This window comes from Tyto alba, unplaced genomic scaffold (assembly GCF_018691265.1).
Source record: "Tyto alba isolate M040663 unplaced genomic scaffold, T.alba_DEE_v4.0 Super-Scaffold_28, whole genome shotgun sequence".
In the NCBI taxonomy this organism is placed as follows: Eukaryota; Metazoa; Chordata; class Aves; order Strigiformes; family Tytonidae; genus Tyto; species Tyto alba.
In genome coordinates, this window is record NW_024881302.1 from 2269629 (window position 1) to 2295769 (window position 26141).

General features: G+C 47.0%; 1 protein-coding gene across 2 annotated transcripts; it reads left to right on the plus strand.

The window, feature by feature from the left end:
* MSLN (mesothelin) lies at positions 1-25743 on the plus strand. Of its 2 annotated transcripts, none has more exons than XM_033000718.2 (31): positions 1-178; positions 2844-3018; positions 3393-3492; positions 3838-3903; positions 8474-8514; positions 9109-9130; positions 9240-9267; positions 10046-10130; positions 11193-11354; positions 11778-11980; positions 12384-12475; positions 13157-13287; positions 13903-14024; positions 14387-14558; positions 14881-15096; positions 15204-15374; positions 16425-16571; positions 16725-16774; positions 17642-17762; positions 18094-18179; positions 18759-18888; positions 19014-19204; positions 19956-20046; positions 20558-20669; positions 20899-21083; positions 21890-22036; positions 22262-22395; positions 22955-23082; positions 23694-23788; positions 24306-24495; positions 25168-25743. In XM_033000718.2, exons 4-31 carry the CDS (start codon positions 3861-3863, stop codon positions 25260-25262), a joined length of 3390 nt encoding a protein of 1129 aa, XP_032856609.2. In that variant the 5' UTR covers positions 1-178; positions 2844-3018; positions 3393-3492; positions 3838-3860; the 3' UTR covers positions 25263-25743. The 2 variants fall into 2 exon arrangements, with proteins under 2 accessions (XP_032856609.2, XP_032856615.2); XM_033000724.2 differs by having other exon boundaries at positions 8-81.
* The last annotated feature ends 398 nt before the right edge of the window (positions 25744-26141 follow it).

Consider the following 26141-nt stretch of genomic DNA (forward strand, 5'->3'; position numbering starts at 1 on the left):
TTCTCATGTTCCGTTAAGTTGTTTACATCTGCAGTCCCAGCCACTTCTTCTTTCTCACTGGTACACGGCTGTCTTATCCAGGTCAGTGCCAGTTGTCTCCGTCTCGGGGTCCTTAGGCCAGCTGTGGACCCCCACACTGGGCGGTCTCAGAGGCCCCTCCCAGCTCTTTACTTCTTGGGTAAGTGAAGATCTTTAGTTGTCTCCCACTGAGAGCAAGTTTTACTAGCATTCCCATTTGCCTGCAGCCAAGAAGGCTGATGCTGCAAAATTAGAAAAGTTCATAAAGGGTGGGGAGAACAGTGCTTAGGAAGGGAACACAGTGTAGATAAGGCTAGTGACAGGGAGGGCTCTGCTTCTGGGGAGGTGGTAGCTGAGGATGTGCTGGGCTCTGTCCCCCAAAAGTCTGCCCAGCTGTGGCTACGAATATCTCATTCTTGCTTAGTGACAGTTGCCACCTGGATCCCTGCATGCTGCTAAGGATACTCGGATAATAGGAATAAAGCTCCAAGACCACATCCCTTCTGCTTAGCCTGAAGGTTATTGCTGACTTACGGGCATAAAACCTGCTTTTCCAGAGTTGTATCACTTTGTGTGAGACTGTGACGTTTTCCTCTTTCGCCATCCATCAGGGTGACCTTACCCTGCTCTGAAAACTGAACTGACATGCTAAGCAGTGCTGAGCCTCCTGTGGTGACATGACCGTGTCCCTGGGCTGGGCCAGGCTGGGATCTGGAAAGTGCAGGAAAACCTGCAACAGGCCAAACTGCCGTTCCCAGCTTTCAGTGCTATGAAGTGGTGAAGCTGGTTGTGGCATCGCATCCAGAAGGTAAAAGTCCTCTAGCTGGAGACCTGTTTTGGAGACCTGTAACTCTCACTTAGGCTTACTCGAGCAGACGCAGTACCACAAATCAGCTCCAGCCGTGTTCTATGTAATTATTAGAATTTTGCTTTGCTAAGAAGTGTGCACAAATGTGACAGCAGCTCCCCTATTGCTGTGCTGAAATCGTTGCCTGTCTTCCCATCTTTGAGCTCCTCTGTCTTCATCTCTTTGAATCTTCTGCTCTTTTGAATTTTCTGCTCTTTGAATCAAAGACCTTCTTGTTCGTACCACACCTAGCACTCTTGGATCTGTGCTCATGGCTCATAGCTGCTGAAGGATGAATGCCAATGGCAGGTACCGGATGCTTCTGCTCAGCCACCCTGTGGACAGACTTAAGAAAAATACCAGTTTGTTTACAGATGAAAGTTCCTCCTTGCCTTTGTGAACTCTGGTTTCTCTCCCCATAACAGGGGTGCTCCGTGCACTCTTTAGGTACGCATGACTTCCTGGCTGACATGAGCAGAATATCCTGACACACTGCTTGCCCCCCTGGTTTCCTCATCCGTGGCTGAGGCTCAGTGTTGTTATTTCTGCTTTTCAGACCTTTTCTCTTCTTGCGTTTCACCACTCAGTGCTCTGGGGAAGAGCCATAGGTCTGGCTGCAGATGGCAGAGCCCTGCTGTGCCACACGGTCTTTGTTGCTTTCTTGGTTGCCTCTTATATGGACCCACAGTTCAGCAGCATGTCTAGGGCTCCCTAGGAACACATACCCATCTGACCCTCTGTCACGGACAGCCTGCTTGCAGTGTTGAATTTCCAAAAGGTGCAAGACCTGACTACAAAATGATGCATTTCAAGTTTCTATAGATTTGGGTAGCTTAGGATGGGTGTTAATCAGTCACTTTCACATTGGGCATCCTGTGCACTTCTGAGTCAGACAAACCACATTTATGAATCAGCGTTGTGTTAGTTCCAAAATAGCTGATAAACATGTTAAACATAGTAAGAAAACTGCAAGTGTGGAGAGAGCTGGGGTTTGGGTACGTGGTGATGTTGTGAGTCAAGACTGGCTTTTCTTGGTGTCACCACAAACACATGAGTTATTGCTGGGCATGATGGGACAAGCCTAAGCCTGGGACATAACTGATTTATGGAAAAACTTGTCTTGAAAAACATCAATAAAGTGGCCAAACAAAGATTTTTTCAAATCTGAGGATGCGAAATTACCCCACTGTCTCCAGAGAAATTGAGAGAGTTACTGTGGGCAATTTCTTAGTGACTTGGAGTGTCAGTGAAAAGAAGTCTGAAATGGGTAGAAAATAATTTAATATCCGTCCCTTGTTAGAATCTGCAGCAGGTCTCATTTTTATTCTTGCAGATTATGCTTGCCAAGTTTTTCTTGCTGAAGTGCTTACAAGCTGGCAGTTAGCTTGAGGAGAACACAAGTTCAGTCAGAATCAGGAGATGCCCCTGACTGCTGATGCACAGGTCTGGGGAGGTGATGGGGAACACCACCACGTGTGATTCAGCTGAAGGAGCAGGGCAGACCCATTCCTTAGCTCCTGCAGCATGCAGGTACTGCATAAACACTGGGCATCGTTTAGCTTTTAAAATAAATCAGCCTGCAGGAATTGGAAAGCCCATAGAGTTATGTCCTAGGATTTTTGCGACAAGGAGATAAATGAAGGTTTGTGGAGAGAAAGGCCGCTTCTGGTGATAGGGAGACAAAGATCTCTGGGTTTTACAATCCTGGAGCCATTGGATAATAACTTTCCTGCTCAGTGGTCTCATTGCTGTGGTGCTTGTGAGTGCTGATGAGCTGCTACAGTGGGTGCTGATGCAAGAGCGCACATGGCACTTGGGTGCAGATGCTGGGCACCTTGCCGTGAGGCCAGTGTGCCATGAGCACCCCTGAGCACCTCAGCAAGGACAGGTTCATCAAGGAGATAAGACAGATGGCCATGCTATAGGATTTGCCTGCACCAGCCCTGGTCTTATCCTACTGCATTTTTTTTTATTTCAGCTGTCCCAATTCCTCTGCCCTGAGTGGAGAGCTCTGTGTTCCAATCGATTGACCTTGCTGAGCCTGGAGTGGAGTTCCCAGTTCGACACACCTGTGATCCGAAAATGGCCTGGCTGGCCAGCAGTGAAGCTGCCCTATGTTCCTCTTTGGGGTTTTCCAGGTGGAGATGACTGGGGTAAGCAGAAATTTCAAGAAAAGGGCCAAACGTTTCAAGCTCCACTGAAGCAACATGTCCTGATGACAAACGTTTCTTTAGTAACTAGAGGAAGGTGGTCCTAGAGTAGCTCTGTCCTGGGACCACAGCTTTATTTTTATCGCCTCCTGTAAATGCCAGACGTGTCCTGGTGCAGGGCAGGGAGGGAATGCACCTATTCACTGCTCTTGTCCTGCTCACTCCAGGCAGCCTCACTTCAGCCTCCGTGATTCCTACCGTATCCTAGGAATGACAAGCATTAACAAATAACACGCACTTATTTGTACTGCTAAACATTTGTATGCTCAAGAACTTATAGGTGTGTCCAGTGCTCCAAATCCATCCTGTAATTTCAGATGCAGTTTTGAGAAGCCGGGGACACACCCTGGTTTGCTCAGTGAAAAGCAGCCCTCTCTGATCCTGCACACTGAGCGCCCAGCGACTAGCGGCTTGGAGGTAAGTGCCACAGCTAACCGTGTGAGCGGGGTGGTGCAACCTCTTCTCCTCCTCTGCCAGAGCAGAGCCTGACTTCAAGGCATCGATAGCAGTGAATCTGTCTTAATGAGCTCTGAATTTTCTGCATGCATCTCCGTGCTTTCGCAGGTGTAGCAGACCCTCAGGAGTTTTTCACGCGTGTTGCGTCTAGTTTCAGATGGGTTTTGTGAAGCATGTTAGCGTGTGTAAATCTGCTTGCAAGACAGTCAGCTTTTAACTTTCCTACTCTGAGTTTGGCTTTGCAATTAAGTATTATTCATGTTTGATTTTTCTTGGTTGAAATAAGGTGATTCCTTGTATGTGTAGGTGCTCTGAAGACCCTTACAGAAATGCCGCCTTTACTCGCAGTGCTGTTGTTCCTCCTTTTGGTTGGTAAGTATTACCATGAGAAGGATGGATATATTGGGAGGATTTTCCATGCCAGTAGCTGTAGTTGAGATAATTCTCAAAAGGGAAAATTGTGCTGAAAAACCACTGAACTTTACTTTGGTGGTTGCTCTAAATCCCCAGCCTTTGGTTATGCTTGTTTATTATTGTATCTATAAACCAAAATGCATTACTTTTTGTAATAATGAGGGTGGAAAGACAAAATTGGAATTCCTTCTCCTCCTCTTGTTGTAGAGCTGTCTGCTCACTGCTCACTGCTTCTTTTGTTGGACTATCCAGATGTCTCTGGGAAAGCACTTAAGAAATAATCTTAGCTGATTACCTCTATAATCCCCTATTCTCCCTCTGTCTGTTTTTTTTTGGGTAATAAGGGATTCCAGAGCAGGATCTTTATTTCTTTGAGTGTCAGCACTTTATTCTTCCTTCCTCATCAGACTTGAGATCGTGTTTTCAGTGAACCATAGAATGATTTGGGTTGGAAGAGACCATAAAGCCAGCCCAGTGGCACCCCCTTCCCTGGGCAGGGCCCCTTCCCCCAGCCCAGGGGGCTCCCAGCCCCGTCCAACCTGGCCTGGAACCCTTCCAGGGAGGGGGCACCCACAGCTGCTCTGGGCACCCTGGGCCAGTGCCTCACCCCCCGCACAGGGAAGGATTTCTGCCTTATATATAACCTAAACCTACTCTCTTTCAGCTTAAAACTGTCCCCCCTCGTCCCACCCCCACCCCCTGATCCACAGTCCCCCCCCACCTTCCCTGCCCCCCCTTTAAGCCCTGGGAGGCCGCTCGAAGGGCTCCCCGGAGCCTTCTCTTCTCCAGGCTGAACCCCCCCAACTCTCTCAGCCCGGCCTCCCAGGGGAGCTGCTCCAGCCCCCCCAGCATCTTCGTGGCCTCCTCTGGCCCCACTCGAGCAGCTCCGGGTCCTTCTGCTGTTGGGGGCACCCGAGCTGGCCCCAGCACTGCAGGGGGGTCTCCCCAGAGCGGAGCACAGGGGGGCAATCCCCTCCCTGGCCCTGCTGCCCCCCCTGCTCTGGCTGCAGCCCAGGGCACGGGTGGGTTCTGGGCTGCGAGTGCACGGGGCTGGCTCACGGACACTTTTCCCCCCACCAGCATCCCCAGTCCCTCTCCTCGGGGCTGCTCTCCAGCCACTCCTTGCCCAGCCTCGATTAGTGCTTGGGCAGGACCTTGCACTTGGCCTTGTTTTCATGATGTTTGCACAGGTTCCCCTCTCCAGCCTGTCCAGGTCCCTCTGGATGCCACCCCTACCCTCCCGCGTGTCCCCACACCACACAGCTCGCTGTCGTTGGTGAACTTGCTGAGGGTGCACTCAATGCCACTGGCCATGTCACCAGCGAAGGTGTAAACCAGCACCAGTCCCAACACCAACCCCTGAGAAATGCCACTTGTCACTGCTCTCCACTTGGACATGGAGCCATTGACCACTCAGTGTGCAGCCATGGGATATCATTACATTTCTTTGGGCCATGCTTGCCCCCATCCATCTTACTATCTTCTGTAAACGCCCTAGATAACTGGAGATGGGGAAAAGGCAGAGTACCAGAAATGTGCTGAGCTTGTAGAGAATTTGCATCCAACAGCTTACCTGCACTGCTCTTTTGAGAATGGATTAGAGAGAGAAGAAAGAAAACACAGGTTTCTGAGAGTGCCTAAACAGGTTTCTGAAAGGGAGGGGGGGAAGATCTAAGTGTAGTGTTGCCACACTATCAGTGTGAATGTCCTTATTTTAAAGCAGCAGTGGGGTGACCAAGCAGTGCTCAGCAACCTGGTGGCACAGAAGTGCCTTCAGGGAGTAGGAGGGACTGTGGAGAGCAGTTGAACCATGAACAGCGCAGCGTACGTGAGTGAAGGAGAAAGTCTCTTCCATCAGGAAAGGCTTCAGCACAGCCTGGCGTGCCGGTGCAGTAACAAAGCATGGGAGTGAAAGCAATGCTTAGGTGGGTATTGCTCCCAGAGTGATGCCTCCATATCCTCATGGTTCATAACACTATCCGAGTCCATAGCTTTTGGTGTGATATTGTAAGGTGAAGGATTTGTTGTCGTACAGTAAAGATTTTTGTGATAGTAGGTTGGGGTCCTCTTTGATCTTGCAGACTGAGAAGCCACCCTTCCTCTTCCTCCGTCTCCCTGCATGGGGGATTGTGAACACTGCTTTTTTGAGCCAATGGGATGATCTGCATGCTTAAAGTTAAACACAGGCATAAGAGCTTCCCCAGAGCAGGGTCAGAGGGCTTGGCTGTTTGTTCCCATGGTCCGGTTCTGAGGTGAGCAGGACGTGATTCTCATGGTGGCAACAGCCCAGCTTTGCCTGCAAGCAGGGAAGCACGGCCTCAGGGCCAGACTCTGGCACTGAACTTTGGTTATGATTTTGGTCACTCTTCTGGGACTTTCTCTAGGAGTGAAGGTAATGTATGTTAGGGCTAGAGGAAAGCACTGCATTTGCTCAGCTATGGGTATGTTTCCTTTGCTTGTTACGTAGTGGCAGTTCTCTATTAATTAAATGATTAAAAAGGTATAGCAGTTAGTAATCAAAAAGCTGTTATACTAATTCAGGACTCTTCTCATCCATCCCTACAAGCTATTTTAAAATCCCCTTCCTGGTGCAGGTCATTGGGCTGGGGAATGCATCCACATCCTCCTCCTCCTTTTCTTGCCCATCACAGTTCAGTGATAAGGGTCTCCCATCCTGTTGATTTCTGTGCCAGATATCACTGTGGGTTTGGCTGACACTGCCCTGGCCAGCTTAGCCCAATCTCGTAGCCATATGGTGTGGAGGAACCACAGGCCGTTGCTTCTGTGTTTTGATTTTGGGGCTCAGCTCTTCCACATTCCCCACGTGAGTCACTTCTGACCAAATATTTGTAGATAACACCAATCCTGACCGTGCTTTCTCCAGGAGGACTGGGAGTCACTGATGCTTTAGAGCCACTGAGCAGTCATGCTGAACCTGAGCTCAGCCACACCTCTGTGTGCTTGCTGGGCACTGCTCAGCCAGCCCTGGGCTAGCTGGTCCATGGGTCCAGCAAGGGAGACATGGGTGGGGGTGATCTCTGTAAGCCCCTTCAGCCTCCTGTCAGCTCTAGTGCCTGATCCAAAGTCACTGAAGTTGGTGGCGTTCCTCCTGCTGAGAGATAACCACCAAACTTTCAGTGCTGTGTTATTTCTTGAGCAGATGAACAAGGCTTGCAGAGAAGTGGGGGTACCCTGGGCTGCAGGGCAGCCGGGCTTGCTGTGGCCTGCCGCGCACCGAGACGGGTCCGAGGATGTAGCTAAAGAGGTGGGAGAAGAGTGGTGGAAACTGGGCATGCTGTGTGGCGTGGAGGGGCGTCTGGGACAGGCAGCTCTGCAGGGCCCTGGTGCCTCGCTGTGGGCTGAGGTCGGGCACAGCTGCCCCAGGAGATGGGTGAAGGTGACAGCGCTGACCAACCGAGTCCCGAGCGCGCGGTTGGAGAAACACGCTGACAAAAACAGCTGTGCTAGCAAATTATGACAGTCAGCCTGCCAGCGTAACTTCAGAACCCTCTAACCATTGTCTTCTCCTTCTCCCTGCCTCTCATTTCGTGTAGCATTTCTTATATTGGCTTGTTCTGTCCTGTCAGAAACTAGTGGGAAGGCTCTACCTTCCTCTTTCTTCTGTGCACAGGGGATGCTGACCTTGGCAGACTCCTAATCTGAAGTAAATAATCCTAGTGTCAGGGAGATTTGAGTTCGTGTATGTTGTTACTGGTTTCCTAAGCTTGCATTTTGCCACCTTCCCAGCTTCATGGCATTGGCAGGGGAGATATAAGTTGCTCTCAGGAACAATGTAAAAGTTGGGAAACAAGGAACAGATGAGTGGAGGGCTTGTACAGACCTGCCAAGAGCCAGCAGTGTCAGGTTGACTTCTTCCAGTAAATCCCTGTCAAGCTCTTGGGCAGGACTGGTGTGAGGGCTGGTGTTACCTGCGTGCTGTGCAGTTCTGCAGCATAGGGTGATTTTAATCCAGTCGAAGATTTAGCAGGAAAAATAGATGAAACACAAGTTTGGCTACAGTGGATGTGTTGACGGGGGCGCTGTAAGAAACAAGTAGAAGCTGCAAACCTAAAAGCAACGTGGAGGTATAAGCATGGTGAGCTTGGCCTCCCAGGCTGATCCCTGGCCATGGTGCACAAGGAATACTGGGCAAGGAAGTCCTGGAGAGAAGAACTGTCCCCAGAGTGTTGTTTCTGCCCCTTTCCCTGCCTTTTCCTCTTTGGGGACAGAGTTGCATGCCATCCCTCGTGTCATCTAAGACACCACATTTCTGTCCTCTGCCAGACTGACCTGGGTGGATAGAGGAGTACCTCATATCTGCTCACCCAGCCAGCTGCCACAAAGCCAAAGAGAAAACAGCAGAAAGGTCTGACAGAAATGATTCTGTGAAATACTGTGTCAGGCATGAGGGAAAAATAATGTAGTGAGATGAGTGATGTTCAGGGTCTGTTAAGCCAAACAGGGGCTGGACTGTCGAATGAGCTTTGTCTTGGATTTGCTGCTAAAGTCATGGTACGCTGTCTTCCAGGTTGGCAGGTAGCTGCTGCAACTTCTGCTGGGACATATCTGGTAAGGCAAACTCACGTGTTTAAAATGTGTGTCATCCATGTCTTTACTTGAAAAGCATGTCTGGGTTGGTGGTCAGTGTGGGCCACTTCCCGATATCAGTGCATTGATGGGAATCAATCGCTACAAGCCAGATCCAGTGCGTTGAGCGTGGAGGTGGATGGTAAGTGCCCTTCCCCGTTCTGTCTCCCAAGCAGGGAGTGGAGTGGGGATGGCTTTTCCAGGTCTTTGCAGGGCTTCAGTGCAAGCACATCACCAGACTGTTCAAGGTGACACTCATGACCACACTCAAATCGTCAGGAGGACGGTCCATCCCACTGGCTGTCATGCCTGAGTGATGGGAGGACTCGCATAACCCTGAACTTCCCAGCTGTTTGAAGTACAGATCCAGTACTAATGTGAATTTTGCAGATGGCAGCTACATAGCATGGCAAGATGGGAGTGCTGGACCTGGGCACTTGGTGTTTTCAGGCCAGATCCAAGTACAAATAGTTGCAGCTAACATGCTTGTCTGCATGCAATGATCACAAATAATGTTGTGCTACTATTGTACCTCCATGATAAGATCACCTCTTTTCTCTCTTTCTCCCAATGCAGTGCTCCAGCTCTCCTGTCAATGGTGAGTTTCTTCCCAAGTAATCTCCATGAGGAGGATTCAGAAACGGTTCTGTATACATATTCTTATCACAGTTCCTTTATCTTTGTCTCTCTTTTTTGGGGGGAATCAGAACCTGCCGTGTGTGCTTCAGTGGAAAGGTATGTGAACCATCAGCAGATTATCTTGGCAGCATTTTCCTTGGGAGTGGTACTGGATTGTTGGGGATGTCACCTCAGGTAGCAGGAGGCCTCTGAAAGGAGGTGTAGCATCTTTCTCCCCACAAAGTCCCAGGGTTGCCTGTGGGCAGGGAGGGCTCTAGTGGTGCTCATTGAAACAGTGAAGGGAAAATGCCTTCCTGGGGCTCTGTGTCTGTGCAGGGCAAGGAAAAGCAGGGCGAGTCCCTGGTGTGTCAGCCAGCCTGACGCTGGGTGGGATTTACTGCTCCAGGAACCTTGGCATTGGTGCTGAGCTTAGCTTGGCTGGTGGTGGGGGCCTAAGACTCAAACAGGTCAGCTTCAAGCCTTCACTGAACTTGATTTCTACCTAAGGGTTGACAATTTGCAAGTACCCTCTCCCTGCTCTCAGCTGGTGCCAGCAAATAATCTTCACCATCTGTATTGTTTGTTTGTTTGTTCTTCTGTATTTGCTACGTGGGCTGTGCTTTGTTGTTGTGGCTGTCTGGCATTGCTCCTGCTCCTTAAGGGGTGGGCTGGACCCAATAGCTGTCCCTGCTGCAGGTGAACAAAACTCCCATAACAAAAGCATGTGGTCAGGGGCATCCAGACCTTTCACTGACCACTTGGGCTGGGGCAGCTCTGCTCCATGCCTGCGTTTGCAGACGTATTGCTGACAGTGTGCCAGCTCCCAGCCAGTTCTGCCCCCAGCTGCTGCAGCTCACTGGCATGAAGGTGATGTCTTTACTTTTTTCCCCACCAGTGTCAGCCAGGAGACGCTTCTTGAGATAGCCCGTGGCCAAGCTTCCCCCTGCAGCCTCACTTTTGGTCAATACGCCTGTGCACAGGTAACAGCAGTCCCCTTCTTTTCCTGAGCTAATGCTTTGTTTTCCTTGACAACAGTGCCATTTCTATCTTAAAAGCAGTCAAGGTGTCAGCCTGAGGCAGCCTTGGGGGCTGGGTTGTCGAGGTTTCCCTCACAAGACTGAGAGAAGGGATGGAGTCACACGCACAGGGACCAGCCAGAGCACTGAGCTGTGCCAATGTCCCCTTCCCAGGGAGCACGTGCTCTGTGCCACGAGGCTCAGGAGTGGCCACGCCACCATGGAGGCCTTTCTGGGGCTGCCCGTGCAGGCAGGGGTTGCTGTCTTTTCCAAACCTCTCAAGTGAGAAGGTGGGAGACAAAGGAGATTTCCAAAACAAAATTGCTCTTAGAAACTGGCATCATAGCGCTGAGACAAATCTCTTCATGAGAGTAAGCCTGCTCAGGTTACATTGGGGTAAACCACAATAAAAAGTGGTAAAAGCCCTATAAAAAGCAGTTGCAGTGTGGAAAATGTCGTTTGCAATATTTCAGGTTTACTTCCTTTCCTGCTTTTGTCATTATCTCTAAGTTGCTGTGCTGCCAGTAATTGCAATTATATTGACAATGATTTGTATTTTCCCATAAATGTTTCTAACAAAAGATGTGATTTCTTCAAATATTTGTTTGTGGGGTTTTTTTTGTTTGTTTTTGTTTTGTTTTGTTTTGTTTTGTTTTTCACTGAAAAATGTTTCTGGAATGAGAAAGTTCCCTATGGAAGTTTCTACTTTGATCAAATGGCCTTTTTTATTTTTTTGATGGGAAACCATTTCGAATAGCTTTTTAAAGCCACCCTTTGCTTGTGGGGAGCACAGATTAGGTAACAGAAGGATCCAGCATTTGGAACTGGGTAAGTTTAGAATGGCTTCAAGGCAGTGTAAGTTGGACTTTCTTCTGACTCTTCTGTCAACAGGTTTTGTCACCTTACAGTGCTGACTGCTCACGTGTAGGTGAGCTAGCGAAGCAGACCTGAAGGTGATTGCATACTGCAGCATCTCTAAATATGACACACCCTTTATTGTCTCTATATGGATTTCCCTTTTTTCAGAGTGCTTGGCTCCAGGACCTGCCGGATGATTTCCTCATATCCTTATATTCTTGCCTTAACCCTAAACCTGCCAGTGCTATGGATCCAGAATACTCCATTCTGTTCTTTTCCAAATACGATGCCAAGAAGCTTGTAGCTGCTCTGACTATGTTCAGCCGGCGGGTGGGTATCGCATATCTAGCTGTTTGTTCACCTGTAACATTAACACCAGTGGAAGGCTTTAATTAACATTACCTTATCTTTCACCTTAACATCACCTTCTTTTAGAAAGGGCACCATTTCAATTAACAGCTCTCCACCAACAGAGCAGAATTCTGTGCTGTTAAAAATAACTGGAATGACAGGAATAACAACCATGAGTTTGCGTAGGTTGGCTGTTGCTAATTGCAGTGACAACACAGACCTGGGGTTCCAGTGTGAATTCCAGGCTGACTACTTGAACTGCATAAATATTGCTATGGTGGAAGAGTCGCTGTCGGGAGGGGGGATTGTTGCTAGGGGAGGTTCTGTTCATAATGTTAATGTTTGTTTAGAAGTCCATGCTCACTTGAATTCCTGTGTTTTCGTCTCATCTCTTGCCTTCAGTTTTCCCATGTGCCTCTTTCTTTCGAGTGGAACATGATCTTCATTAATGGCCTGTGGGAGAAGATGTTGCAAGTACCCGACGTTGACAGCCCACCCGTTTTGTCTCAGTGGGTCCATGAGGGGCTTCAGCCCTTCCTGGTCGAGCCCAAGGTCTTTGCTTGCCTCCATGCCAAAAACATCTTGTGTGAGACATTTCAGATGATGTAAGTGCTGAACACAAACATTATTTCAGTCCCATAGGAAAGGGGCCCTTACTCCAGCCTCCCAAAGCACAGGGCTAACCCCTGGAAGCGCTGTGCACTGCCGGGGTTCCTGAGCAGCTCTCCCCAAGGCTTTGTGACACACCTGCTGCCCCTGTGGCTGAGCTCTGCATCACTCAGTGCACCTGTAAGGACCCCGACCGCACTGCGCTTGCAAAGCAGGATTGCAGGATGGGGCAGTGCAGCCCCCAGATCATCAGGGAGGGGGGCTGCTGTGAAGGGAAGTCACGTTGGTAGCGGATGTGGTTGATAATACCAGCCTTCAAGTAACAGCTGTTTCTGTGAGAATCCAACCCTGCCAGGTTTGACTTCACCTGTGATGTCTGCCTTTCTTATCCGTCTTTAGAGTCGCTGCCCTGAATGGCATATATTCTGACCTTCCAGTGGAAGAACAGAGGAATCTTTACAATGGGATCAAATACTATCTCCTTCAGGATGGTAAATGACTTGATTTTCTTTAAGAAAAAACGGAGTGCTTTAAGCTGGATGCTACAACATCAGCTGCGGTCTGTACAGGGCTGAGGCTTCACAGATTTTTTGTGAATTTCTGTTGACTCTTCAGTGGAAATAGGCTGGGAATATGGCAGTGGTAAGAGCTATCAGAAATCATTTCCCTGCCTGAAGGCTTTATTAATCCAGGATTTTTATAAATCAGTACGGTCAGTCCTATGCTGATTTACATTCTGTGCAAATGGCATTTGCTGATTTTCTTGTGAAATAATAGTGCAGGGGTTTGTTCTGAGAGCTAAAGAATTCAGCTCAGAAAGGTGACCCAGGTAAGACACTCCCCTGTCTCCAGGCAGTAGCTCGCAGGCAAAAATGTAATGTCCTGCAAAACGTTTCTGGCAGATATGAAGGGAGGAAGAAAGAGACTGGTGAAGGAATATTTGGAAAGCTGTGAAAGAATGAGGCATCTGTCCTGTCCCATGTGCTTTTGTAATCTGAATGCACAAACACGCAGATTTGAGTATAATGTGTGCTCAGAGGCACTTAGGGTGCTCTCTGCTGACTGAGTTCTCTGATGGACTGAAACCCATTCCACATTCGGAATCTCCAATCTCCACTGATTTCCTGATACAGTGCAAGTCTGTAGTTTCATGGTGTCTGCCTGTTTTGCAGGATCAAACCAGAAATGCTACAGTGCAGCTGTTCCAGGTCTGAATTCCACTGCTTGGTTTGAAAATTATCTTGGATCATTTTTGGAGCATGCTACTGTTGGAGACCTGCAGCTTTTTGGTGATGAACCAACAGTAAGTGCAGGCTCATTGTGGTGATGAAGAACCTTCAGTGTGCAACATAATCTGTGCCTGGGAGGTCATCTTCCTGCCCTGAGCAAAATTCATAGAGATGCTGCTAGCAGGAACATTTCTCTTGTTTATTTATGGTGAACGGTCACTTCAGTTCTTATTTTTTCCCCCATCATGATTTCTTGTGATAAGAGGCACTTGCACAGAAGTTGGTTTCACACAGGTAGTTCTACAAAAAGCAAACTGGAGTCAATAAGAGGAGCAAACCCAAACTTTATCTCCAGACTGGGCTGGTGTCTGGGCTTGGTTTAGTGAATGGCTGTTCCAGGCCTGCATGTGTGAGTGGTGCTGTAGGGGCATGGCCATGTCCTTTAGCAGCTCTCCCACCTTTGTGCCTTGCAGCAGTAAGAGAACCTTGAATGCCTTCAGAGTGCAAAGATAAATAAAACAGGGTCCTGGTGTATTACTTAAAAAATACATTTCCTAACAACTTTAAAGCCAGGTGAAAAAAACAGTATTGCTTGAAGTGAGATTTGTTCAAACTGTCCCAAGTGACCGTCAGAATTAAAGTATCCAGCTATTTTTTTTTTTTTTTTTCCTCCATGTCAACACCCTCAGCTTCAAAAATTTGCCAGAGATCCAGTCAATATCCAGATGATCAGCAACCTCACCTTGCTCCGGGAGACAGCTGGGTACTATACCTGGCTACTGACCTCTGCACCTGGTTTCCCCTTATCGAGGTACGGGACCTGACCTGACTTCCTGCCCGACTTACGATTTAGTACCTTTAGCAAAACTTAGCGAGAGTTTCCTGAGTGGTCATTCTGATGGCAGCTTCCATTAAACCTTTAAAGCGTTTTTCTGTTCCTCAAATAATTGCTTTGCACTTGATCTTGGGGAGGGCCAGACCACAAGTTCCAAGCCAGCCACTAGCTGATGACCAACAGCGCATCTTACATGCTTCTGTGGTTTTGCATGGCACGGGAGCATCAGCATCTTCAGGGCTAAAATGAATCTGGGGAAACATGCATGGGAAAAGAGCCTCTGACAGAGCCACTGTCTGTCATACCAGCAACCTCTCCTCCTTGTCTCCCCACTGCAGTCTCCCAGACAGATTTGTTTGCTACCTGAGTCCCTCGGCAGTGAGCAACCTGAGCAGAGGTGACGCTTTGATTTTGGCCCAGAGGATCAGCAAGAACTGCCCGTTGAACCTGACACACAGAGGAGTAACTAGAGAGAGAGCTCCCTCCTCCCTGACAACAGAGGAACTGCAGGTAATCTCCTGTACAGCCCCACGACTCAGTTCTTCATTCACCTAGACAAAATTTGTGAGGGTTGAGGATTCAGCTCTCATGTCTCCTCTTGTGTACACTCCTGTAGGTCCTCTTGCCTTTTTTTTTTTTTTATTGTGGCATCTGGCTGGTGTTCCATAATCTGAAAATTCTCAGTGGGTGGAGGCAGTTCCTCAGTGGGCTTCGCCACACAAGTTTGAGGCAGAAACTCCAGTGATTTAAGGCATCCAAAGGCTGTAGGATCCAACAGGCTCACCTCATTGCTCCTTTGACTTTCTTTTCTGTCTGTGTGGGACCTTTTCAGGTTGCATCCTCTTTGGTGAGAAAGTTTGAGCATTTTTCTCCTGCAATCCTGCGTGCGTTGGGCCAGGCTGCAGTTGGGCTGTCCGTATCTGACATTGAAAACAGCATCAGTGATAAAGACCTGGAAGCATCTATACCTGCCCTGGGTGAAGTTCGTGGCTGGAACTCTGAGCAGTCCAGCGCTATTATCAACAAACTGCTCAGCTCTGGCTATCAGGTACAAAGGATAAGGTCTACAAATGCACCTCACAGCTGGTATAACTAGCTGCCAGAAAATGATGTTTGGCCCTTCACGGACTCACGCCTGCGTGCATTACCTTTCAGATCCCAGATGGACAGAGCCTGGCAAAGCTAGGGAGCTTGGTGGCTGGCCTCAACAGCAGCGCGCTTCGAAGTCTATCCCCAGAAGTGATCTTGGAAGCCATTAAGTTGCCTGAGTTTGTTCAGCGACTGGGGACCCTGCCCTCTGCTCTGAAAATGACATTTGTGGAAAAGGTGAAGTTGTTTTTCTCTTCGGGCGTCCTGAATTAACAAAGCTCCAGTGACTCACAGCTGAGAACACTGGTTACCTGGGGCCAGGCATTGACACACACCCGCACACCCAGACAGCATTCCCTTGGGGGTGTTTGTCATGGCAAAACAGAGTGTGCAGCAGGACAAGCATCTCAAGTCCCTATCACTGTGCCTGTGTAGATGTCCTTGGCTGCCAGCCAGCGTGTCCTGCCGAGCCACTTGGGGACAAGAGCAGAAGAGACAGTTGTTTTACGGGGTAGTCCCAGAAACTACTCCCCACTGACTTGAAAAGGTGCTCTCAGAGAAAGGGTATTGTTATGGTTTGGAGTAAAAATGTGTGAGAAGTGAAGGTGGCTTAGAAAGTCCCTTTTGGGACAGACTGATCCTTTAGCAAAACACTGTTTCATTCCCTCGTGTGATTGTGTAGGATTTGAACACCTCTTTGCCTTTTTTTTCAACATGACTTTAGCCTTCAAGACGCATGTTTAAGTCTGTTGTAATTCGTCCTCCCTCTGGTGGGAAAGACTCTGACCTGTGTTTGGCACCAGAGGACCTGCATGTGGCGTGTCCTTTGGCAGTGGGGCAGGCAGGGCTTTGTGTGAAGCGTTAGGGAAATAACATCTCATTCCCCACAGGATTGTTCTGCAGTGTGCCTTCGGCAAGCTGAGTTATTGTTTGGGTTGGCAGAGGGGACAGACCGGGCCCTCCTTTCTGGCCTGTTAAATATTTTTAGGGCATAAAGCCAGGAGGTGGGAAACTGATAATAGACAGAATTGTTCCCATTCATCAGGACCCCAGGTATCAGCTCTAAGCAGCTCTCCTAGTCTGATGAATATGTCAAACAGGAAATATTTCATAGTGTTAGGTCTCCAAGAAATGCCCAGGTGGTCAGCAGGGGAATTTGTCTGGCTTCTTTCCAGTTTGTCATTTCTTCTCCAGCAATTGTTTATTTTAGCCACAGTGTTTGAATGATATGTTTTTGATTTGTTTGTTGTTTTTTTGGTTTTTTTTTTTTTTTTTTTTTTTTTTAAGATTTCCTCCAGTGTAGGCCACCCTGCTGACCTGGTTAAATATATCCCTGATGCTCTGGCCAGTTACATTCCAAAATCATTGCTCGTTTTTGGAGAAGAAAAGCCTAATATTCAGGATCTCAACAGTAAAATGTGGACCCGAGAACAGGTGATATGCTTGTGGCTTGTGTCCTTCTTACCGCTCAGTGTCGGCCTTGGACTCTACAGAGCTCTGAGTCCGCTCTGCAGATCTGCCTGAAAATGCAGGTGAATGTTGCAGAGGAGCATGGTAAACCACTGCCACTCTGGCTTTGCTTCACAGGCTGCCGTGTTTTTCAGTGATGTGATAAAGACAGAGCCTGACTTCAGCAGGTAGCATTTTTCTTCTTCCATTTTCCCTGTTTGCTTTGATTGCAATTTCCGTGTTTCCTTTGGTATGTATGGCAGACTCAGCGTATTCAATCCCTAGCAGCAGATGGGAAATATTATGCAAACCCAAACGCAGGAGTGCAGCACCAAGATTTACCAAGGTATCAGCTGTAAAATATACCCATAAAGCACACTTGCTTTCTAAAACGATGCTGCTGGCTCAGACTGCACATGGAACCTTGCTTCTGCCTGCCTCTGTGGAAGGCATTTCTAATTGAAGGATATGTCAGCCTTCCCCAGTGCTACTCCAGGGATTAAATTTAGCGGGGGCTGATATGTGTCTGTTGTCAGCTCTCATATCTGAGATGAAAAATTATGAGATATCTGAAGGAAAAATGGAGTCGACATCAGTGTCCTGCTGATTTCATAATAGAAGCTTTCCCATATAGAAAGCAATTAAAGTTTTAAGGACTTCTCCCTGAGCTCTCCCAGGCTGTGCAAACTGTGTTCAGCAATGAGGATCTGCACAACTCTATTTTGCTTTCAGTGTGTGGCATGTACTGAAAACAGGGAGGAGACCGATCTTGTAATCCAGGATACAACAGTATTGCTTGGGGTGGAGAGATTGTCCCTGCATTTCTGCTAACACTGCGAGTCTCTAGATTATGTTTATTTGACCAGTGATGGCTTCTTGATCTCCCACAGAGGTCAAGGCTAGCAATTTTGGGGGGGTGGAATTGGGAGAGCATTAAGCTTTGAGAATGGGAGAGGTTTATGCATGCGGTATTTGTCATTATATGTGTGGGAGATCAGCAATGAATTTGCTCCTAAAGTCCTTGCCCTTATGGTTTGCCTTCTGTAAATGTTCAGGCTTTCCCAATCAGTCCTCCAAGGCTTCACATGTGCAGCTGCCAGTGAGATGGAAGCAGGAAGATTTCAGGAGCTGGCCAAAGTCATGAAGAAAAAGGATGTCAGGCTGGGAGAAGACCAGGTCAGTTCCCCGATTTCGAAATGTCATGTTTGATGTTGTTGTGAAGATAGCAATGAGGATTGTTCAGCAAGAACAAAAACACTTTCAGCTTTAGGGACTAAAATGTAACAGGTCCTGGGTCTCCATCCCACAGTTCTGAATTTCCCCAAAAGGAGGAGAAGTCAAAACCCAGTTGGCTAGGTTTCTCAGGAACCAAAACCTCTGATTTATGTTATGTGTCTTTTATTATTTTTTTTTCCTTACCTTAGAGCAGAGTGAATTTTTTTTTTTTTTTTTTCTCATGTTTTCATGCTGGTTTCTTTCTTTGATGTCAACTGTGGTGTCCTTTCAGCTGAGTTGCTTAGTGAAGATGGTGACGTTGCACGGGATTCCCAAGGATTTAGATAGCTATCCTAAAGACCTGTTGCTGTTTTTAAGGTAACCGTGTTATGGTTTTCATGTTGTTGCCCTAGTACTTAGTGGGGAAAATTACTTTATAACCCAGCTGGTAATGACTAGTTCATGTTTGATGTATGTTTCAAACTTGCTCAGTCCTCCTTAGAGGGGAAAAAAAAAAAATCAAATTGCAGAAAGCTTTCAAAAGGGTTTTAAGATCCTTTCAGATTCAACTTTCCATCATATTAATATACACACTATGAAGCTCTTCTTAAATACGTCTTTTTGGATACAAAACCAGTATGTGGGTTTAGTACCTTCTGCCTCTGTGAATGTGCTTTTCCCTTACAACGTCAAAGAAAACAGGCAATAAAGTGGGTTTCTTTGTTCCATCAGCTAGCCCCTGTGGTTCTCTATCCAAATCTTGAACAATTTTAAGCTGAGTTTCACAATATATTCCTTAAGATGCAAATGAATTTTTAAAAAATGTGGACTAGGATCTTTGGGACCAACAACTGCGTAGAGTTTAGTCTGTGGATGTGGAATATGTTGTGTTGAACAGCCTTGAACCTGACTGATTGATACCATTCACTAGAACTCATGGAGTATTTGTCTTTCTAGTCCTTCAGACTATGCAGCGACAGGAAGCTGTAGGCAGTACTTTGCTAATATTGGGAAAGCAAATCTTGATGTTCTGCAAAGAGAGTCATCTCAGCGGAAACAGCTGCTCTTGGAAGGTTTAGCGTGTTTGGTACGTGGTCAAGGCACAGCTCTGCACAGGGCTGGGGAGAACTTGGGGTTGTCAGCTGTCAGTGGGAACAAGCGTGCTCTTCTACAGTGGCATCCATTAAACGCCTCGGTCTTGTATTATTTCAGAAAATTCCTGGCACACAAGTGAATGAGGACAATGCAGAGATTCTGGGGCGTCTGGTCTGTGACCTGGGTGGAGAATACATCAGAAGTTCTGGTGGGAATTTGCTGAGGCAGCTAAGCCAATGTGAATCTTTCCTGCCTGATCAAGAAGAGGCTATTAGGAGTGTCATCAGCAGTGGTAACACTACATTTGGGTATGAATTTTTCTTCTGAGTATCAGCAAAACAGTTTCCTTAAACAAAACCATTGTCCTATTAAGAGCTGAGCGAACCAGCTTGATCAAAAACTTGAATAATTTGTTGCTTTTGAATTTCACATTGAGTCTTTTAGATTGTTTTGTTTGAACTTCTTTCAGCTGAAAGGTTTGGCTGGAATTCAGCTGAAAAATACGTTGTCACTTCTGTATCTCACCTGCTGTGGTTATAAAAGTTTTACCTCTGGTCTATTTTTCATTAATCAAACTTCTCTAAGACTGTCCTGATGAACACAGGCGGGCTCTACTGTTTGGCAGCCACTGACTTCCAGAAAACCTTCTGTTTCTACTTGTCAAACTGACAGATGCTTGATAAATATCTGGCTATAGCTAAGGGACATTGTCCAGGGTGGCAAAATATTTTTCCTTTCTGCGCCAGATGCCCTGAGATCTTGGCACTGCATTGGGCGATAGTAAGCAATAGAGATTCTTTGGGTTTCATGCTTAAGAAAATAATGTATTTGTTAAATGCCATTTTCCCATCCAGCTGCCCTTATTCACCTTAGTAACAATTGCTCCTGCTCTGGTGGAATGAAGTTTTGTGTAACAAGAAGTGATTGAGAAGTTTTAGGATTTAAATCTTGTGGGTTTTTAACTTCAGATGTTACAAGGCCATAATCCTGGCAGTTCTTAAACTGTTTGTTTTTGTTGTTCTTTCTTGAAAGCTGATACCTGCTAATGTTTGTATGCAGGCCTCCCGCAGCGTGGTCAGCTTTTACCTTGAATGACCTCGGTGGATTGATTCCTGTATTTGATCACAGCATCTTGCAGAAGATCCCCAAGGTGGGTTATTCATAGAGGTGTGTGTGTGGGGGTGGGTGGGCAGTGTTTGGGAAGCACTCCTAGGTCCTGCAGTGTGGAAGAAGTATGATGGGGGTTGTTCAGGTGATACGTTTTCAGTAGTGTCTTCATTTAAAAGTGTGGTGCCAGAGGGGTGGATGGTCTGTGAGAAGTGAGGGTTGATCAAACTGACAGCCTGGAGCTGCAAATCTAGATTGCTGTCATCCTCTTCCTGTAACTGTTGGAAGAGTGCCGGAGGTGGGAAGCTTTAGTAACTCTATACAATGCTTTGTGAGGAGGTAAAATCATTTATGGGACGTGGGATATGACAGAGCTTAAGCATTTAGGAATTTGCCTTTGGGTCACCAAGGAAAGAGCTCTATGCTTTTAGCAGCAGGTCTGCTGCCCTTAGTACTTTAACAACGAAGTTTCTTGTCTGTGTGTGTAGCTACTTGTTATGCTGGTGGTGCGCCCAAGGTTGAAATATCCCTCTGATGAAACATTTTCCTTGCAGAATGCTTTAATTCTTTGGCTGAAAAACTTTGCACACGATTCACCTCTGTCCAGGGAACAGCTGGCCATCATTGTTGAAGAACTCCTGCCTACTAGACATAAGCGTGCTGATGGTATGGGAGCTTCCTCCATAGACAGCATTTCCCCTGGTATCAGGGTTGACCCTGGTGCTTGCAGGTCTCCCTAAATGTGCCTGAGCTGAACTATGAAACGCTCGGTGGCAGGTCACCCAGGAGGAGGGTGGTACCATGGCTGCATACCTGTCCATCTCCAGCGAGGGAGCGTTCAGTGCTTGAAGGAAAAGGATTTAACACTGAGCACATTTGATAATTGCTTCAACAGGTTGCCCACCTGGCAAGCAGGTAACAGAGATGGTTCTTAACGATGACATGATGCCTATTTACTACACACCTGAGGAGTTACATGCTTGCCTGAAGAATGTCTCTCTGGAGAATCACCTCTCTCAGATACTGACCTATCCCTTCAGTGTTCAGCAACTAGCTGTGCTGAAGAGGAATCTGGATGAGGTAAGGCCAGGCTGAAGAATGTCAAATTATCTACAGATAAGATTGCTCAGGGACTTGTCCAGCTGAGTTTAAGTATCAAAAAGGACTAAGACTCCACCATCTCTCTGGCTCCTCTTCCAATGTTTGACCACCTTTACTGTGAAAATAAGTATTTCTTAATATCTAATCAGAATTTTCATTGCCTGCTGGCTTTTATCCTTTCACTGTACACCTCTGAGAAGAATGTGGCTCCATCCTCCCTGTAATCTCCCATTAGATAGTCGAACACAGTAATAAAATCCTCGCCTAGTCTTCTCTTCCTCAGACTAAAAAATCCACGACCCTCAGTCCCACTGCCCCACTTAGTTTGTTGTGTGCTTCTGGCCCCCCACAGCCAGCGTGGCTCTCTGCTAGGCCTGCTACTCTTTGCTAGACTTTGTCAAAATCTTTCTTGTACCGGGGAGCCCAAAACTAGACGTGCCATTCAGATGGGGACTCGCAACTGCCAGCCAAATGGAGGGGAACGATCATTTCCCCGACCTGCTGGCTGTGCTGCTGCTAGGGCAGCCCTGTATGCGATCAGCCCGCTCCAGCCTGTCTTGAGCCACTTCCCAGTGCTTCAGGCTTTGTTCCTTTCCCCCAGCTCCTGCTTGCCTGACCTATCAAGCAGAAAAAGGACAGATGTTCTCATGGGATCTCACTGACTTTGATTTCTTACTCCTGGCAGACCTTTGGGGCTTTTCCACATTCATTTTGCGAAGAGCATAAATTCATAAGTACAGGCATGATAATGAATGTTCATAGCAATAACAGTGGTCTTTCCACAGACATATCCTGATGGGTATCCTGAAAGTCTGCTCCCCAAACTGGGCCCCCTTCTTTCTTTCATCACCCCCGAAGATGTCTCCAAATGGAAGATAATTTCAGCTGACACACTGGGTGACTTGCTAAAAAATCAGCCCCCTGATTATCAGGTAGGGGTTTGGGTTTGCTTTCCTGCCTCTGTTTGCTTCCTGGATTGGGAGCTGCTGGTCTGGGACAAGCTTAGTGGGTTCGAAGATGATTGGCCCACCCTTGAGTGCCAAACAAATAGATTTGAAATGATTTGATTCTATGTTTGTAATTTTGCATTTGTTTTGAGGATGAAAACTTAAATTCTGATTCAAGTTAACTTTTGAAAAAAATTAATGCGTTTCTAGGCTTCTGCAGTGATTAAAAGATACATTGACTTGGGAAATGCCTTGAATGCCACTGCACTGAATGCAATTGGTACAAAATACGTGTGCCTTCTAAATGAGACCCAGTTGAATGCGATAGACTCCAGCAGCTTGAAGTAAGTCAAATATTGTGACGCTCTTGGCTTCTTGTAAAAGCTCTTTCCCATCAGCAACTGCATTTGCCTCTTCTCGCCACTCAGTGAAAGCAAACCCTAGGAAGCAACTTCATACCTGCTCAGTGTCCCAGTTTAAAAGCCTGCTGCTCTCCATCCTGCCAGGGAAGGCCTCGGATTTTCAATCAAGCTCTCCTTATTGCAGCTCAGCTGACAACAGATATGGTCTGCACGCCTGTTTTTATCTAGAGGCAAAAGAGAGTTAATTAAATTTAATTTAAATTCCTTTGAAAGACTGATAAATGAAATTAATTACCTACATCTTTGCAAACACATAAACTTATGCACCATCAGAGCCATCATAATTTAGAGGACCTATAATTTTGAGCAGCAGATGGAGCCATTATTTTTTTTCTCTTAGCTTCTCTCCATACCTCTTCTATCTACTGGGAAGAGGGGTTACCTGTCCTACATAGAGAATCCCAGAGTGATACAGTTCAAAATTTCTCTAGGATTAAGATAATAAAAAATTTTCTCTCCCTAAGTCTTCATTTTTCTGCAGACTGGCATCTCTGGATCCTTCAGCCTGTTCTCAGCTTACGAAGGACATCTTATATACTAAAGCAAAACGTGCTTTCTCAGACCAGCACTATTTACCTGCTTACTATGAGCTTATTGAACCATATCTAGGTATGTAAAAGAACAGTATGTTATGGGGAGAGAGAGAGATCTTAGCCAGAAGCTGAATGGATATCAAATATCATCAAAGATTTGGAGATATTCAAAGCCAAGTTGTTAAAAGTTTCGGTCTTTTCCAACTTGTAGATGGCATAAAATATTCTTGAAAGATTCTGTACCTGACTTAAAGTTGCCCAAATCAATTGTCAGACTATCACAGGGAAGATCAAACTCATGCCTTCTGGGATGGGTAAGATCTGCTAGATCCTCAAGAAATCAAGCTGCTAATGCTTAATGCTTATGCTGCAGCCCTTCTCCATGTCAGAAAACATAGATTTTTCCTTGTTAAGCCAAGAATGTATTCACAGCCTCAGCAAACTCTTCTTACCTCTCTGTCTAGCATCTGGCATTGTCACAGATTGGTTTAATGGCCAACACAATAATACCTCACAGCAAAATGAAGTAGCATCCATATATTTTGCAGTTGGAACTCACTCCGTTAGCAGCCCCAGCCTAATAAGTTTTGGAGACGTCATTATAGCTCTAGCTGATAGAGATACACAACACTGCTCACTGGAGGGCTGTCCTCCATGCTTTGACATGCTTTCTCTGTTTGGTCCCAGGGGGTGCTCCTGGTGCAGATCTCAAAGCTCTAAGCAAGGACAACGTGAACATGACAGTTGGTACTTTCCTGAAGTTAAGACGAGACTCTCTGATGGTGAGCTGAATCTTGAAATTATTTGACTCCTTGCATTCATATTATGCTGAGTAGTTGGTTTTGGCCACATTGTCCATTGGTGTGAATCGGGAGTCACTCCATCAGATTCAGAATGATGCTAGACCAGCAGAAAATGGAGAACCAGCCTGAAACCTCTTTAAAAATGTAATTGGAATCATACATGGATGCTAAGCCAGTCTTACTGGGGAATTTCTGTAGAGCAGGTTCTCATAGTAGTAGAGGCAGGAGTAGGGGACAGGCATCCTCAGGAACTGGGGCCTCCACTTGAGTGGAAGAGACTTGTCTTCAGAGGGCAACAGAAACAGACTTTGAGGAACCATCATGTTCATCCCCCTAACCTAAGGTGAGAGTGTTCCAACTGAAGCCACCCACCAGAAATTTGTCTTCCTTGTTCTTCACAGTTCTGCTGAGAGGAACCTCATCAGTTCCTTGGTCAGAGGTATTATTCCCATTCCTACATTCACATCACTAATTCTTGCTCTTTGATTTCTCCTAGAGCCTGACGCCTTCTGAGGTTCAGGACTTGCTGGGAATAAATCTTCCTGATCTGAAGAAATGGCAGAACAAGTCTCCCATCCGGGAGTGGGTTCAAATGCAGAAACAATCAGAACTGAATAAACTGAATGCTGGGCTCACTGGGGGAACACAAGAAGGTTACATCAACATTGTCACACCCAAATTTCAGTGTACGTATTATGTTAGGACCTCTGATTGTTGTGCTTTAAATGCCTATTTTTGGGTTACAGCTAGGAGGAAAAAACTGCCTGATGGAAGCCAAGTGCTTTCAGTTGTCTGTGAAAGGGAAGCGAGCACACCAAGCTCAAGCAAGCCTCGAGCAGCTCTGCCAGAGAGCTCTGGTCCTGCTCTCAGCAGTGCTTGTGCCAAAGCCCTGGAAAGTTCAGCTGGCTGCTCCTGTGCCGAGAGGGCAGGGACTGTTGATTTGGGCTACTGCAGACCCCTTCCAGTGGCACTTGTGGCTACCCATCCACCCAGCCCCGTTAAAGCACCCTGGGCAGTGCTCCCCTGCTCCCTTTGCCTCCTGGCACTGAGAGCAGCAAGTGCAGTTCTACCGAGGAGCCTTAAGCCTTGCTGAGCAAAATCTGGGTCCAATATGAGAAGCAATGCTGTAATCCCTCTGAGAGCATCCTCCCTGGCTGAACATCTCAACTGAGCGAGCGCTTCCAGAGCTTCCTCCTCTGCTGAGTGTTGGATTTGGGCTATGACTTGGTAGTGCTATTTACTGTGGTTAGAAAGCTCAAAGATCTCCCCTGGATGTGACATAAAGAGATCTCCTCCCCCACGGGGGAACGGTTCAATTGTTGGTTTCTTTGCACTCATGTCTCCTCTTTTTCCTCTAGCACCATCCTCAGCCTCTCTGGGTACTGTGGCCAGGACACTCCACCTCCTGCCTGCTCTGCTTATCACTTTCTTGATGATGTCCGTCTTGTCTTGAAAATCTTCCCTCAAGAGAAAGCAAGATGAGGGGGACCAGCCTGTGACCTGCTGAGAGGCCTGTTGGGAACAGCCACGCCTGGGGGGTGAGGGGGGTGCTCAGTGCTAGCAGGCAACTGTTGTGCAGCCCAGGGTTCACTTTTAGGTACTTTTGTCTTTCAAATCACTCAGAAAAAAAAAAAAAAAATCAGTGTTCTCTCTGAAGGGAAGATTTCCGACTCTTCAGAGCAGGTTCTTTGCCTTTTGTACAGACCAAGCCCAGGTGAGGCCCAGCCATGTTACTGCAACACAAATGATGTCGGTATTTTACGGTGCAACCCTGGTGGGTTTAAGGGTAAACACACTGGCTGTTCTGCATGTTAGTGATTACACTTCTCAAGTTGCCTGATCTCTTGACACTGCCAGGGCCTCTGAGTGGGAGTAAAGGTTTCCAGCTGATTGTAAATAAATAATGAAACTAAGTAAAAAATGCCAGAAGCAGATTGATGAGTTGCTGTTGTCTTCATTCAGACTTGCCTGCACCTTCGTGTCTGCAGGTATCAGTGCAAATTAAATGGGCAGAAACTCCAGACATGCCCGTTACTTCTCTTTGGTGTTGACTACTCAACACTAAAGAGCTGAGGTTCTCAGCTTCTTTGTGGGGAGGGTGTAAGAAATTTGTGTAAGATTTTCAACACTTGTTGCTTCCACTCATTGGGAATTTCTATCCAAAAAAGCCTCAGTGCAACCTGTATCCAGCCCCTGAAATCCCCTTTTTTCCCCAGGAGGAGAACTGATTGCAAAGACATTATAAAGGTTTATTGGCCATGCGTTACAGAAAGAGCACAGGGGAGCCTGGTCTGTCCTTCACTGCAGGCTTTGGGCTGGCAAGAGACGCTCC

Bases quoted from the DNA above. Each gene is read 5' to 3' on its own strand.
- MSLN (XM_033000718.2), top strand. From the start codon at position 3,861: ATGCCGCCTTTACTCGCAGTGCTGTTGTTCCTCCTTTTGGTTG. The intron at 11,355-11,777 runs GTGGGTATCGCA...TCTTGCCTTCAG, and splicing joins TGACTATGTTCAGCCGGCGG to TTTTCCCATGTGCCTCTTTC. The intron at 14,559-14,880 runs GTAATCTCCTGT...GGACCTTTTCAG, and splicing joins TGACAACAGAGGAACTGCAG to GTTGCATCCTCTTTGGTGAG.